We start from the raw sequence: 12,794 nt of genomic DNA on the forward strand, positions 1-12,794 counted from the left end.
GAATTAAAAGAAACTTACAATCCTAACTTTCAGCACGATTAGGTGTATGCACATGGAGAGAATTACTTAAAAGCCACAACCTTCCATCAGGGTCCAACCTATATTCCCCATACTCTGTGTAAAATAAAGTTGCAGTTTATTTGTTCCATAGCCTGAAAATTATTTCCTACAATACCAGCTATTGTCACTGAGCATAAAATCTGGCATGCATTTGAAAGAAGTGTTTATTTAGAACTGGTGCTCAGATCCTCCACATCAGATACTTCACTCAAAAGAAGTCTTCAAACAGCAGTAAGCAAACATGGCAGGAAAAGAAAAAAGAACTCACGTCCTGCCCAGATAAAAGTATAACAAGCAGGAGCTTACAACAGGCAACTTGCACACGTTTAGTGCCTCCCTGCGGCTGGCCCTGGCTGGCAACTAAGCCCCACATAATTGCTCCCTCTCTCTCTCCCCTATCAGTAGGATTAGGAAGGGCAAAAGAAAAAACAAACAGAACACTTGTGTGTGAGATAAAAGCCGTTTAATAAACAAAGGAAAAGAAGAACAAAGGAAGAAGACAAAAAAAATGATGCAAAAGCAGTGGCTCACCACCTCCCACAGTTAAGACTGGTGCCCACCCAACCTCCAAGCAATGACTACGTACCAAAAAAAAAAATTTTCTGCTGATCACAATGCCATATGGTATGGAATATCCCTGTGTTCAGCTAGGGTCAGCTGTCCCTGCTGTGTCCCCTCCAAGCTTCTGGCACAGGCCCAGCCTCATCGCTGGGGAGAGCAGAGGGGCAAACAGGGAAAGACTTGATGCTGAGCCCGAACTGTTCAGCAACAGCTCAAACACAGGTGTGTTATCAGCACTGTTTTGGTCACAAATCAAAAACAGTACTGAACTGGCTGCTACAAAGAAAATTAACTCCAACCCAGCCAGACTCAGAACACTTCTCTTAAATAGAAGAAGAAAACAGCAAATCTGCTAACTCCTTCTAAGGCAGAGAAAGCAGGCCTAATACTGGCAAAGTAAAAGGAGAAGATTTAACTGACTCTGACCAACTGTCACAGAATGGTTTAGGTTGGAAGCAACCTTAACAACCAACTAATTCCACGCCCCTGCCATGGGCAGGGACCCCTCCCAGCAGCCCAGGCTGCCCAAAGCCCCATCCAGCCTGGCTTTGAGAACATCCAGGGATGGGGCAGCCACAGCTTCTCTGGGCAGCCTGTGCCAGCGTCTCACTGCCCTCTGAGTGAAGAACTTCCTCCTAACATCTAATCTAGACCTACCATCTTTTAGTTTAAAGCCATTCCCCCTTGTCCTATCACCCCACCCCCTGACACAGAGTCCCTCCCCAGCTGTCCTGCACCCCCCTTCAGGCACTGGCAGGCTGCTGTAAGGTCTCCCCGGAGCCTTCTCTCCTCCAGGCTGAACACCCAAAGCCCCCTCAGCCTGTCCCCACAGCAGAGGTGCTCCAGCCCTCTGAGCATCCTCGTGGCCTCTGGATCTGCTCCAACAGCTCCGTGTCCTCCTTGTGCTGGGGCCCCAGAGCTGGGTGCAGCACTCGAGGTGCAGCCTCACCAGAGCTGAGTACAGGGGGACGATCACCTCCCTGGTCCAGCTGGCTACACTATTCCGGATACTAGCCAGGATGCTGTTGGCCTTCTTGGCCAGCTGAGCACACTGAATGCTCATATTCGGCTGGCAATTGACCAACACAACCAGGTCCCTTTCACCAGGCAGCTTTCCAGCCATTCTTACCCCAGCCTGTAGCACTGCATGGGGTTGTTTTCCCCCAAGTGCAGGACCTGGCACTGAGCTTTGTTGAACCTCATACACTTGGCCTCAGCCCATGGGTCCAGCCCACCCAGATCCCTCTGCAGAGCCCTCCTGCCCTCCAGCAGATCAACACTTGTGCCCAACTTGGTGTCATCTGCAAACTCACTGAGGGTGCACTTGATCTCCTTGTCCAGATTGTCGATGAAGATACTGAAGAGAACTGGCCCAACTGTCTATTGACTAGGCAATATTACAACTAAAACGCCCTCCTCTCAGTTTGTAAATATACTGTATCTGTCCCCAAATACAACAGCTATCCCTTTTTTTTACTAAAAAAATAAACTTTTTTCTCCCACATTTAACACAACTTAAACTCTAAGTAAAGCAGGGGGTTATTTCAAACTGGGGAGCTGTGCAGTATTTCATTTTGAGGGATTGTAGCGCTCTTTAATTATCAGTCATCAATGAGTATGTACATCCAGAGTAATGTTTTGGGTGTCCAAAAAAAAGTGTACATAACCTATAGGGGTTCCCCTCTCTTGTCTGAACTCCCCCAGTTTCCTTTCAGCTTGTCCTTTCTTTTCAGAACCACTCTATTTCACTTGCCCAGGTGCAAAAAATTCGCAAGAAACAGACCATCTCATAACAGTGCCACATCACAAATTTTCACTGTGAGATAAGAAATTCCACTCATTGCACTGTTCTTGCATTAAAAGGAACACGTTATTCCATTTAGCGCTTAAGATGTACCACCGGCAAATTGAAAGCCCCGCACACAGTCTGCAGATGCTGCTAAAGCAGAAGGCACATTTAAATATCCTACATGGGCAAAGCAGTTGTAATTAGCATTTAAGAGACTAGCATAGATGAAACATCTACCTGGCATTTACCTCAGCCTAACCAATGAATGTAATACCTGCCTTCTCCACTATGCAGAACGTGTGCTGAAACTTAATACCAAAGGCATGCTCCACTCGTGGTAACAGACTTACAGACATGGAAGTGCCAGCGTAAAGTCAGGCATCTACAAAAGCGAAAACTGTTAGTGTGATGTCCTGTGAATCATTTGCTGGACAGAAAACCCAGGGTACAACACTAGCCTGCGTACCCAAGACAGATAGCCTGTCAGTTAAGGACTATATTGAACCAAATGGTGCTACCCAGTAAGACCATAAAGGAAGATGATTAGAAAGTACATAGCAATAAGCAGCTTACACATGCTTAAAAGAAAATTAGCAACAGAAAGATACACAAAGAAGCCCACTAGCCTGATTTCCTAGTGTGAGAAATATATCATACAACATCCACAAACAGCAAAGGACCTGCAAATGTTCATTGCATTTGTAATTACAAAGGCCTAGCTCACAAGGCATACCATTCATCCTTTTAAAGGTCCACCACAAACAAAAAAAAGGCTGAAATACAGTAGTTTAGTTTAGGATATGGGGGTGGTGGGCATAACTTACTTATGCATAATATGGGTTAATCATAATATCACATCTGTGTGCTCCTACTCATCCAGGCTGATATACAGTGCAATTCAGAGGAAGTAAACAGCTGTGTATTATTTTATTCACAATTTTACTGCAGAAAGATTTCAGAAATAACGTATTATGAATATTTATTTCTGAAAGGAAAGAAAAATTACTGAAATTCATGTTTTATAAGCAGGTTAGCTGTGAAAAACAGTCAGCAGTGGCACATTGTAGGCTAACTTTTTTTCCTTTCTTTACCAAAAGTTCTGACAAGACAGCCTGAGAATGTTGTCCATCCAGAGGAAACTGACAAACACCACTACTGGAGATGATTTTCCTCTCTCCACAAACACAAGTGAACATGTGCAGCAGTCATTTGCTCTGAGTAGAAAAGTCATTCTTAATTATTTTTACTGTCTGCAACACTTTGGCTGGTCAATTTAGCCTTGCAAAGGCGGCCCCCTGCATGTAGCTTCTAAGTGCAGCAGTGCCTGAACTACTTTAGCATGAAAAAACAGCTGAATACCACTTTTTCTTTAATGGAAAACATTAATTTTTCAGTTCCATGATTAACCAGCCATACTTTCTCAGGTGTACTTCACACAAAATTTACAAAAAATTAGCTTGCTGTAGGAGAGGAAGAAGAGTTACAGCCTTGCTTTTTAAGGGCACTTAAAAAATTGAGAAGTGTCTCAATAGGCTCTGACAAATTTTTGTCTGGCATTACAGAATCACAGAACCACCTAGGTTGGAAGAGACCTCCAAGATCACCGAGTCCAACCTCTGACCTAACACTAACAAGTCCTCCACTAAACCATATCACTGAGCTCTACATCTAAACGTCTTTTAAAGACCTCCAGGGATGGTGACTCAACCACTCCCCTGGGCAGCCCATTCCAATGCCTAACAACCCTTCCAGTAAAGAAGTTCTTCCTAATATCCAACCTAAACCTCAGGCACGTCACCAGGCACGTGGGAGAATAAACCAACCCCCACCTCGCTACAGCCTCCTTTAAGGTACCTGTAGAGTGCGATAAGGTCGCCAGCTTGATATTAAAGAAGGCACTACACTACAGTTGAAGATACTCGTGAATAAGTCATATAGATTACAAATTATCCATGCTAGAAGAGCAGGGGTAACCATGCTGGCTGCATGAAAAAACATGAAAAATAAACACCATTTTAATACATAAAGTCAACTTGTAACTGTAATGCTGCTTCCAGATGAGCATGTCCGCCCAAGAGCCCCAAAGCAGCAGGATTTACTGAGAAGCCCGGTGAAGAGGCACTTCACTGCATCTTGTAGTGCTCAGAATTTGGGCACTCCTCCTCCCATGCCTCATCTCTTCTATTGCCTGATCTATGGTCATGAAAACAAAAAAGACCAGAGAGGTAGGCAATCACGAAAAAGAATTTTTCATAACAGACATTACACACTTTGTTGTTATTAGGCCTTGAACATTTGAGAAAAAGGACGTCTTTGTCAAGGTTTCAACATTCATACATCATTCTTCAACTGTGATGTGAATTCCCGACAGACGCCTCCTCATGTTTCACTCATTTGTACCAGAATTTTTTCAGCAAAACCTGGGAGCTCGAGTTGATATTCTGGCTGCTGCTGAAGCCTTTTATTAAACAGGAAGGAACAACTGAAAACAAACAAACACATACAAGCAGAAAAACTAGAGATACCAACAAGACTTTCCAGAACTTGATTACTTGTTACACAGGAGGAAAAAAAAAAAAAAAGAAAAAAAACACCACTTCTGCATCAGGATATGAATTCCACAAATACAAATTTTAAGACTATAGAAAATGCCACCCATATTTCAGATGTTTTTAAAATTCTTCTCATTTTTCAAAAAGAATATCTTTAGGATTAAAACACAAATTTCAGTAAAAAAAAAAGCCAGCTGCTCAGATTTGTAAGAAAAATAAAGAATAAATTTCATTTTAGCACTAATCCGACCAACACAAAACACCGCATTTGAAATAAGCAAAACACCTCCCTAATAGTTTGCTTAATACAATGAAAATACAATCTAGAAACCTTCTCATGAACTATCTGGACAGAAAGCTATGCTGTAAGACTACTGTAACACCAACTTTTCAGCAATACACGAACTAACGTGAGTAGCAAAGATCCAAGAGAACCTCTGTACTGAACATCACTTCACCCACAGTGTTTTGGCTTCCTTAAAGAATAAATAAATCCAGAAATATTCACTGTTGCAGCACTGCGGGACTATTATTTCAGCATACTTTATTTGAGTTTTCTTTCTTTTCTAATAAGGAAATAGTTGAAGTAAGTATTTTTACTTACTGAGCACAATTATCTGGTCTACAGAAGTAGGTGCCATGTCTCTACAGCTAGATCAATTTGTTTCGCTGTGGCACATTGTGTACAGGAGCAGCTGTGAGCGTTGCTGCATTTGAACAGATTCCCAGCTACTACAGAGAGAAAACTCCAAAAAGGAAAGAAGAAAAAGAATACATGTATGCACACACACACACAAGTGAAACGGGGAGACGGTCACAGAGCACAGCCACCTTTCAGCCTGTCAGTTTTCTATGGGACAGAGTCACAAGATGTCCAGAAGAGCCATAAGGAACAAACTGGCCTACACTCATCTCCGAGCTGTCATTTTCAAATCAGCTAACTGTCACTATTTATTACTCCATTCTTTTGGCAGCGGTGACCTCAGATGCTTCAGGAGTTCTACATAATAGCCTCCCTTTCACTGCAGCTTTAACCCACCCCACCACAAAACTATTTTTAACTTAATACAGCAAAGTGTTTTATTTCAGTGAGTATTTTTTATTCCTATAGCAACAGGCTATGGCTCTGCTCTAAATGGATGGGCATGATTCCCATTCCCAGTCTTATCTCTGAAGGGATTCCAAGTATTTCCCCAAGGATGCTCCCTCTAGAACTGCAGTAATGCATCCTGTTCTAGTGTATTACCTGCTCCTCCAAGGACACCGCGTTTGTCATGTTACGCAGGCATTTCAGCATATATCCCTTGCAACCTATCTTGACTTTGGAATACAGAAATAGTTAAATATACATACAAGGTACAAACAAAGAGGAACCACTGGTGGAAAAAAAAAAGAGCGAACAGCCCTCCATAAATTACATCTTAATAAATCAAACCGGGGGGGGGGGGGGGGGGGGGGGGGGGTGGTGGTGGCGGGGAAGGCAATGCCCAGGAAGCATGAGTGAAGGCAGTTAATTGTGTGCAAGCATTAAGAATGGGCTGAGGCGTGCTGTGTTTGTTTTAGGGCAGCTGGACATTCACATCACTCAACCAATACTGCAGCGACAACCGGGCAACAACTCAAGAGTTCTACTATGGCTGTTAAAGGCCTTGCTCTGTTCTGAAAGCAGGATTCACGTAAGTATCTAACAATCTCCTGGAAACATACAAATCATCTATCCATCGCTGCCTGAATCTTCCTGTAATACTCTCCTAAGAGTAAAGGCTCTTCCACCTACCCATACAAATTATAAATGGCATTGCCTTGCATGCAAGGTGTTCTGTACACAATTTACGTTGTATTATGCCACATTCACCAGTGTTTAATGTTAGAAAAAAAAATTACCCCCCAAAACCTCAAAGCTAAGTTAACAATGCAGTTATCAGTGACTTTTCCAAGAGAGAAAATATTTTCAGAGAAATATGCTCTTACACGAATTCAGCCTTGTGGCTGAATATTTTATCCTTTTGGAATAAAATAATAAATTTAGTGTTCAGTTGAACAGGAAGGATGTTGTCAGCTTTAGATTTACTGGTTTTCAGTTGAGTTTTAAGCTCACATACCTGCTTTTGTCTTTCCCTTATATTTTGTGTAGTTTCACAATTACACTTTACAGACCTTGTTTTACTTTTTTCTCTGCTTTCTGTCATGACAAAGGCTCACATAAATGTCATTGGGAACCAATTCTATTAGAAGTAAAAACTTTATAAAAAGCACTCCCAGTTGCATAAGTTTCTTTTGCTTACTTATCATTCAAAAATAGAGAAAATAAATCATCTCTGAAAACGAACCTATAGTTTAAAATAAAAAAGACAAAGACCTTTACTTACTATAAAAGAGAGGGACACAAGGGACAGAAAAGCAAAACAAACCCTGGTGATTCATGTCTAACAAACCTGAGAAACCGTATATGCTGTTTGTACACATAAGCCCCCTACCCTAGAGAAGATATCACCATTCTTCTTGACTGATGTTTCCACTGCAAAATCTTAAGGGAGTCATGAATATCCACATCACTGTAATCGGTTCTTTTTTTCCATTCAAAGAAATAATACATTATCTGTAGCATGTGCCCCTGCTGCTCTTCGTAAAGTCAGATGATTTATAATTTTGATGTGCACCAGTGCAAAGCTGGATTTTTTTTAGGCCCAATGTTAATTACTAACTTCCATATACTAGGAACACTTACACTGTATATTTGTAGGCAGACAGAACACTACCTAACTTGAAATCTTTACAGCCCAGTACCCACAAATTCAGCAGATTTACCACAGATTCATGAAAAAATGAGGCTGAAAGGAAACCCGGTCTATCACCTATTCCTCGTAGGCAATCCTGACAGAAACCTGTCTCAGCATGCCTACCACTTCCCTGTAACTATTCAGGTGAGTTGGAAGAGAAATGTGCATAGACACATCTTCAGAGTCAACAGGTGGAAGCACACATCATTGCGAGTATCTACTGACTTTATTAGGGTGCCATGGCAAGGTCCATCTGAAAAAAATGGGATTATAAGAATATGGCCTGAAGCACGCAGTCAGAGAGAAATAAGTCATGTTATTGTAGCAGGTATGTACACAGAAATTAGAAACACATTAGAAAACAAACATTAAGCATGAAAACTACTCTTTAATCTGTCATCAACCAGCAAATCTATTTTAGATGCAATGCACTGTCAAAGAGCATACAACCTATCAGCTTCCCCCCCGTTACTCCATGCTCGTGAACAGGCATGACTTCAAGAGAATTCCACCCAAATCAAAGAGCTGTCTTCAGTAGTTTACTTACAACAACAACAACTAAAACAAGTCACTCAATGAAATTCATATTATAATTCAGATCTAAAATAAACAGGTATTATGCTTCACCATACACCATATCAAACTATTTCCCCTGATAGGACTGACTTTCTGCAGTGTGCATGTTTTTTATATTGATTATCCCTTCCAAATGATAATCAATATAAAATTGACCACTGTGCCAGTAGAAATATACCTTCTGCTATTCACAGTACCATGTCAAACAATTAATCTATAAATTCAGCAAAAACACAATTATACAGTAATGCTGTTTCATTTTGACCCACTTACGATTCAGGACCCCATATTTATCACATGTATCTCCTTGAATTTTAAGACGTTTTTCACGTGCCTCAGTCTGAAAAGTCTTTTAAGAAAGGGTTGCTGCACATCCTGAAGTATCCCGTAAGTACAATCCCATAAATACAATATAGCTCTACTTATCCCATAAGTACAATATAACTGTGTCTGACACAACGTGGACAAGTCCCCCAGGTAAACTGGAGGAGTATAAACATCACGGGTCTACCCAGGCCTCCAAGACAAGCACTTGTGCTGTCCAGAGGTCTTGACCTTCACCTGAAGGTATCCAACCCCCAAACTCTCCCTTCAAGCCTTGCCTGAGATGCTACAAACTTTAAAACCCTTCTGTCAGCCCCATATCCAAAGGGGGGGGGGGGGGGGGGGGGGGAGCAACTCTCCCCAAGGTGCCTTCCCCACCTCCTCCAAACCCCTTGGCTTGCAACAGCACACAAATCCTCCAGCAACATCACAATCACAGACTGATTTGGGTTGGAAGGGACCTTAAAGATCATCTCATTCCAAACCCCTGCCACGGGCAGGAATGCCACCCACTACACCAGGTTGCCCAGGGCCCCATCCAACCTGGCCTTGAGCGTTTACAGGGATGGGGCACCCACAGCTCCTCTGGGCAGCCTGTGCCAGTGCCTCACCACTCTCCGAGTGAAGAATTTCCTCCTGAGCTCTACCCTAAACCTCTCCTCTTTTACTTTAAAACCATTCCCTCGTCCTGTCACTACCTGATCGACCAGGAGCCGCTCTCCATCTTTTTCACAACCCCCCCCTTTAAGTACAGAAAAGCCGCAGTGGGGTCCCCGCGGAGCCTCCTCTCCTTTACATCCCCTGCCCCAAACCCACCCTACGCCCCCGGTCAGCGCCCCCCTCATCCCCCGACGGGCCGCCTCACCTCGCGGTCCTTGAGGCCGAGGAGCAGCACCTCCTCCATCAGGGTGAGCCGCGTTTCCTTGGAGTCGCCCTTCTCGTCGTCCCCCGGCTCGTCCCGGCGGCCTTCGTCCTCGGGGCCGCCGCCGGCCCCCCGCTCCTTGTCGGCGGCCGCGGCGCTGCGGGAAGCCTCGGTGCGGCGCTGCACCAGGCCGGAGCTGCGCTGGGTGAGGGAAGTCATGGCCGGAGGCAGCGGGGAGGGGGGAGAGAGACAGAGGGGGGCTCGGCGACCGCTGGGGAGGAAGAGGAGAAGGAGAAGGAGGAGGAGGAGGAGGAGGAAGGCGCGGGAGCCGCTCCCGCCTCGGCCCTACCCGCACCGCGGCTGCGGCCGGCCGGGCGGACTCATGGGGAGCGGGGCTCGGCCGCGGCGGGGGAGGAGGAGGAGGAGGAGGAGGCGGCGGGGGCCGGGGTCCCCCCCCTGCGGCGGCCGAGCTGGCGGAGGCGGCTCCTGGCGCAATATGGCGGCGCGGGCTGATGTCAGCGGAGGATGTGGCAGCAGCAGCCAGGGGGAGGCACCGGAAAGGGCCGCGGGCGGCGGCGGCGGCGGCGGCGGCGGCGGCGGTGGTGGGGCCAGGGCTGTCCCCGCCTCCCTCACGGCTCCGCTCCGCCCTGAGGGGCGGCCGGGGCGGTCCCCGGGAGGGGAGGCTGTGGACGGGGGGTGTGGGTTTTGGGGGGGGTTAACGGTGGCTGAGGGGCGGAGGGGAAGGGACACGGGCACGGACGCCGGCACAGACAGGGACCTGAAGGGGACACGAAGCCCCCGGGGGTGTCTCGGTTATAGCAGGGCCCCCGGGGGTGTCTCGGTTATAGCAGGGCAGACTCGGTGTCCCCTCGGGAGCCGTGGCTCTCCAGACAAAGGGAAAGTGTCCTACTGACCACCCTCGCTCCGCTTTCTTTCACTTACAGCTGCCAGGCATTGCCCGGTTGCTGCCACAGCCCTCTCAGTGTGTGTATCTGATATATTAACGTTATATATAAAAACAACGATGGAGCTCAAGCTGTATTTTCCTCATAGCAGTCTGGACTCCAAGCCGAACAAACGCAATCCTTTGTCCCCAAGGCACCTTGTCAAGCTTGATCACTCCTGTGGGCCTGCCCAACACCTCGCTGCCAGCAATGCCACTGCTTCAGCCAGAAACGGAGGCAACACAACTTCTGTACCCATGCACTTCTCTCCTTTTTACCCCATTCAAGCACTGCGATGGTGTGTTGCACCAAAACTTCAAACTATTAAAGCCAAATCCCACATGTATTCATTCTGAGGTAGTACATTTTGTTGCAGAATAAAGCTGCCTTTGACACAAGGACGGCCTATACTCCAGAGGTAGGATAGACTCCAAGTCACTTTGTAAATGACTTTAGCCTCCACCATTTCCCACACACTGATTTTAATATCATCTGTCAACATTACTTAGTGATCATTCAGTAACGCTTCTTCAAGGTCATTGATAAAACAGAACAGCAGAGGGACAAAACTGATCATTGGAGGTCCTTGTAGACCCTGACACACTGAATCACTGACACAAGTGTTTGCTAATCATTCCTCTTACATATTTTGAGGCCCACCAATTATTCACAGTCTTTCTAGTTTTTTTATGTTTGTGTGTGCATGGTTGGTTTTTGTTTGTTTGTTTTTAATTAAAATGTTTCGCTGTACCAAGTCAGATGCCAAACCGAAGCTTAAGGGTATAACATCATTATTGTTTTTATCAAATAAGCATTTGCATGAAGAAGAGACACCACAACAGCATTACAAGACCTGCTTTGTGGAAATGTCTTTTCTGAGTAGTAATTGTAATCAAATCTTTATTAATTTAGTCCTGTATAATCCACTCTGATATCTTGTTGAGGATTATGATGAAGATGACAGGCATGTCATTAACTTGGCTCATCCCTTTTACCTTCTGCATTATCTTTCTTCCAGTTCTTTGGAACTCCCAGTATTTATTGAAAAGAAATCAAAAAGAAGTTCCAAAAGAATCTTCTAAAAGCCTGTATGCAACTTACCCTGGTTTACTGATTACAAACTACCTAGTTCTAAGAAAAATTCAAACAGAAGTACACTGTTAATGGAAAGCATTTCATCATTGTATTATATGATGAAACTTTCATATATCCCCAGAATACAAAGGTGTTTATTCAACACTTTTTAAAAAGCATTGTTGCTAAAAATTCATGCATTTCCCTCTAGCAATTTGATTGTTACATTCTCCTTGCACCTGTATTAATTTCTCAGTTTCTTTCTGCTGGCAAAAATTTCTCCTCCTCATATATTTTTTTTTCTTTAATTAACACAGCAATATTATCCTCTCCTTTTTTATCTATACCGTGCACTGTTTGGGTTGTTACAATTGTTTTCATTTCCCACTATGCTACTACAGCATTTTAACTGTGTTCATTATTTGCCGTGATTGCATTTTAAGAGTTAATTGATGGAGTGTTCATTAGCAGCTCCTAGTTATTGATGTTTTTTTTTGGCTTGGGTCCTTTTGTAGAGAGCCCCAAAAGACTCATCATTATTTTCAGTTTTGTGAAAATTGCTTTTTAAAAGCAGTAGCTAACTATTCTGTTGATTTGCCTGCTTTTCTGTTTTGTGTTACAAAAGTGATCAAATAGGATCACTTACAGGTTAATAATAATTTAATATTTTGTTGACTGATTTCATGTTTGTTAGGATGAGGTGTACTTTGAAATTCCATATATTATTCGATAGAGTCACTTTTCTGATTTACACACTCAGATATTTGCTTGAATTTAATGGTGTAATTTCAAGCAAATACGGGGGGTTTTGTTACTAATTTCAATTCTGATTCTTTATCATTTATCATTGAACTCAACTAATCAGGTCAGCGTCAATCAAATTAAGAATGCCTATCACTGAATTTTGAGACAATTGCTTTTTTTTTTTTTTTACACCAGCACAACGTTGATAGACAAAACCAAAACTCGAAGGAAAAGGATATCAAAGGAGGCATTTCAGGATCATATTTCAGTGGTGTTTATCCCTTGTACACTACCAAGACCTGTTGTTTCAGAAGGGGACCACACAGCTGGTTGGATCTTCACCTAATGTGCCATATCACAACCTTCTCATCTGCATTTATTTTACAGTACTAGGGTATATTTTTAAAATATTTCTGAGTCATATATGGCTTTATCAGGAGTTCAGAAGACTGTAACCCCCAGCCCTGTGCTTGGCAGTGGCCGCTGCAATGTATGCTTCCTGTCATTGCGTTGTCACTGGGCATGTCA

The 12,794-nt window shown here is 43.9% G+C and overlaps 1 protein-coding gene across 1 annotated transcript in view; it reads right to left on the reverse strand.

The window, feature by feature from the left end:
- GOLPH3 (golgi phosphoprotein 3) overlaps positions 1-10,136 on the reverse strand; it is a 34,492-nt gene extending 24,356 nt beyond the window's left edge. The window contains exon 1 of the mRNA XM_035563835.1: positions 9,508-10,136. Within this exon, the coding sequence (XP_035419728.1) occupies positions 9,508-9,723 (216 nt within the window). The 5' untranslated portion in view covers positions 9,724-10,136. The remainder of the gene's footprint in view (positions 1-9,507) is intronic.
- Positions 10,137-12,794: the final 2,658 nt, after the last annotated feature.

The sequence above is a fragment of the Cygnus atratus genome, chromosome Z (genome assembly GCF_013377495.2).
Source record: "Cygnus atratus isolate AKBS03 ecotype Queensland, Australia chromosome Z, CAtr_DNAZoo_HiC_assembly, whole genome shotgun sequence".
In the NCBI taxonomy this organism is placed as follows: Eukaryota; Metazoa; Chordata; class Aves; order Anseriformes; family Anatidae; genus Cygnus; species Cygnus atratus.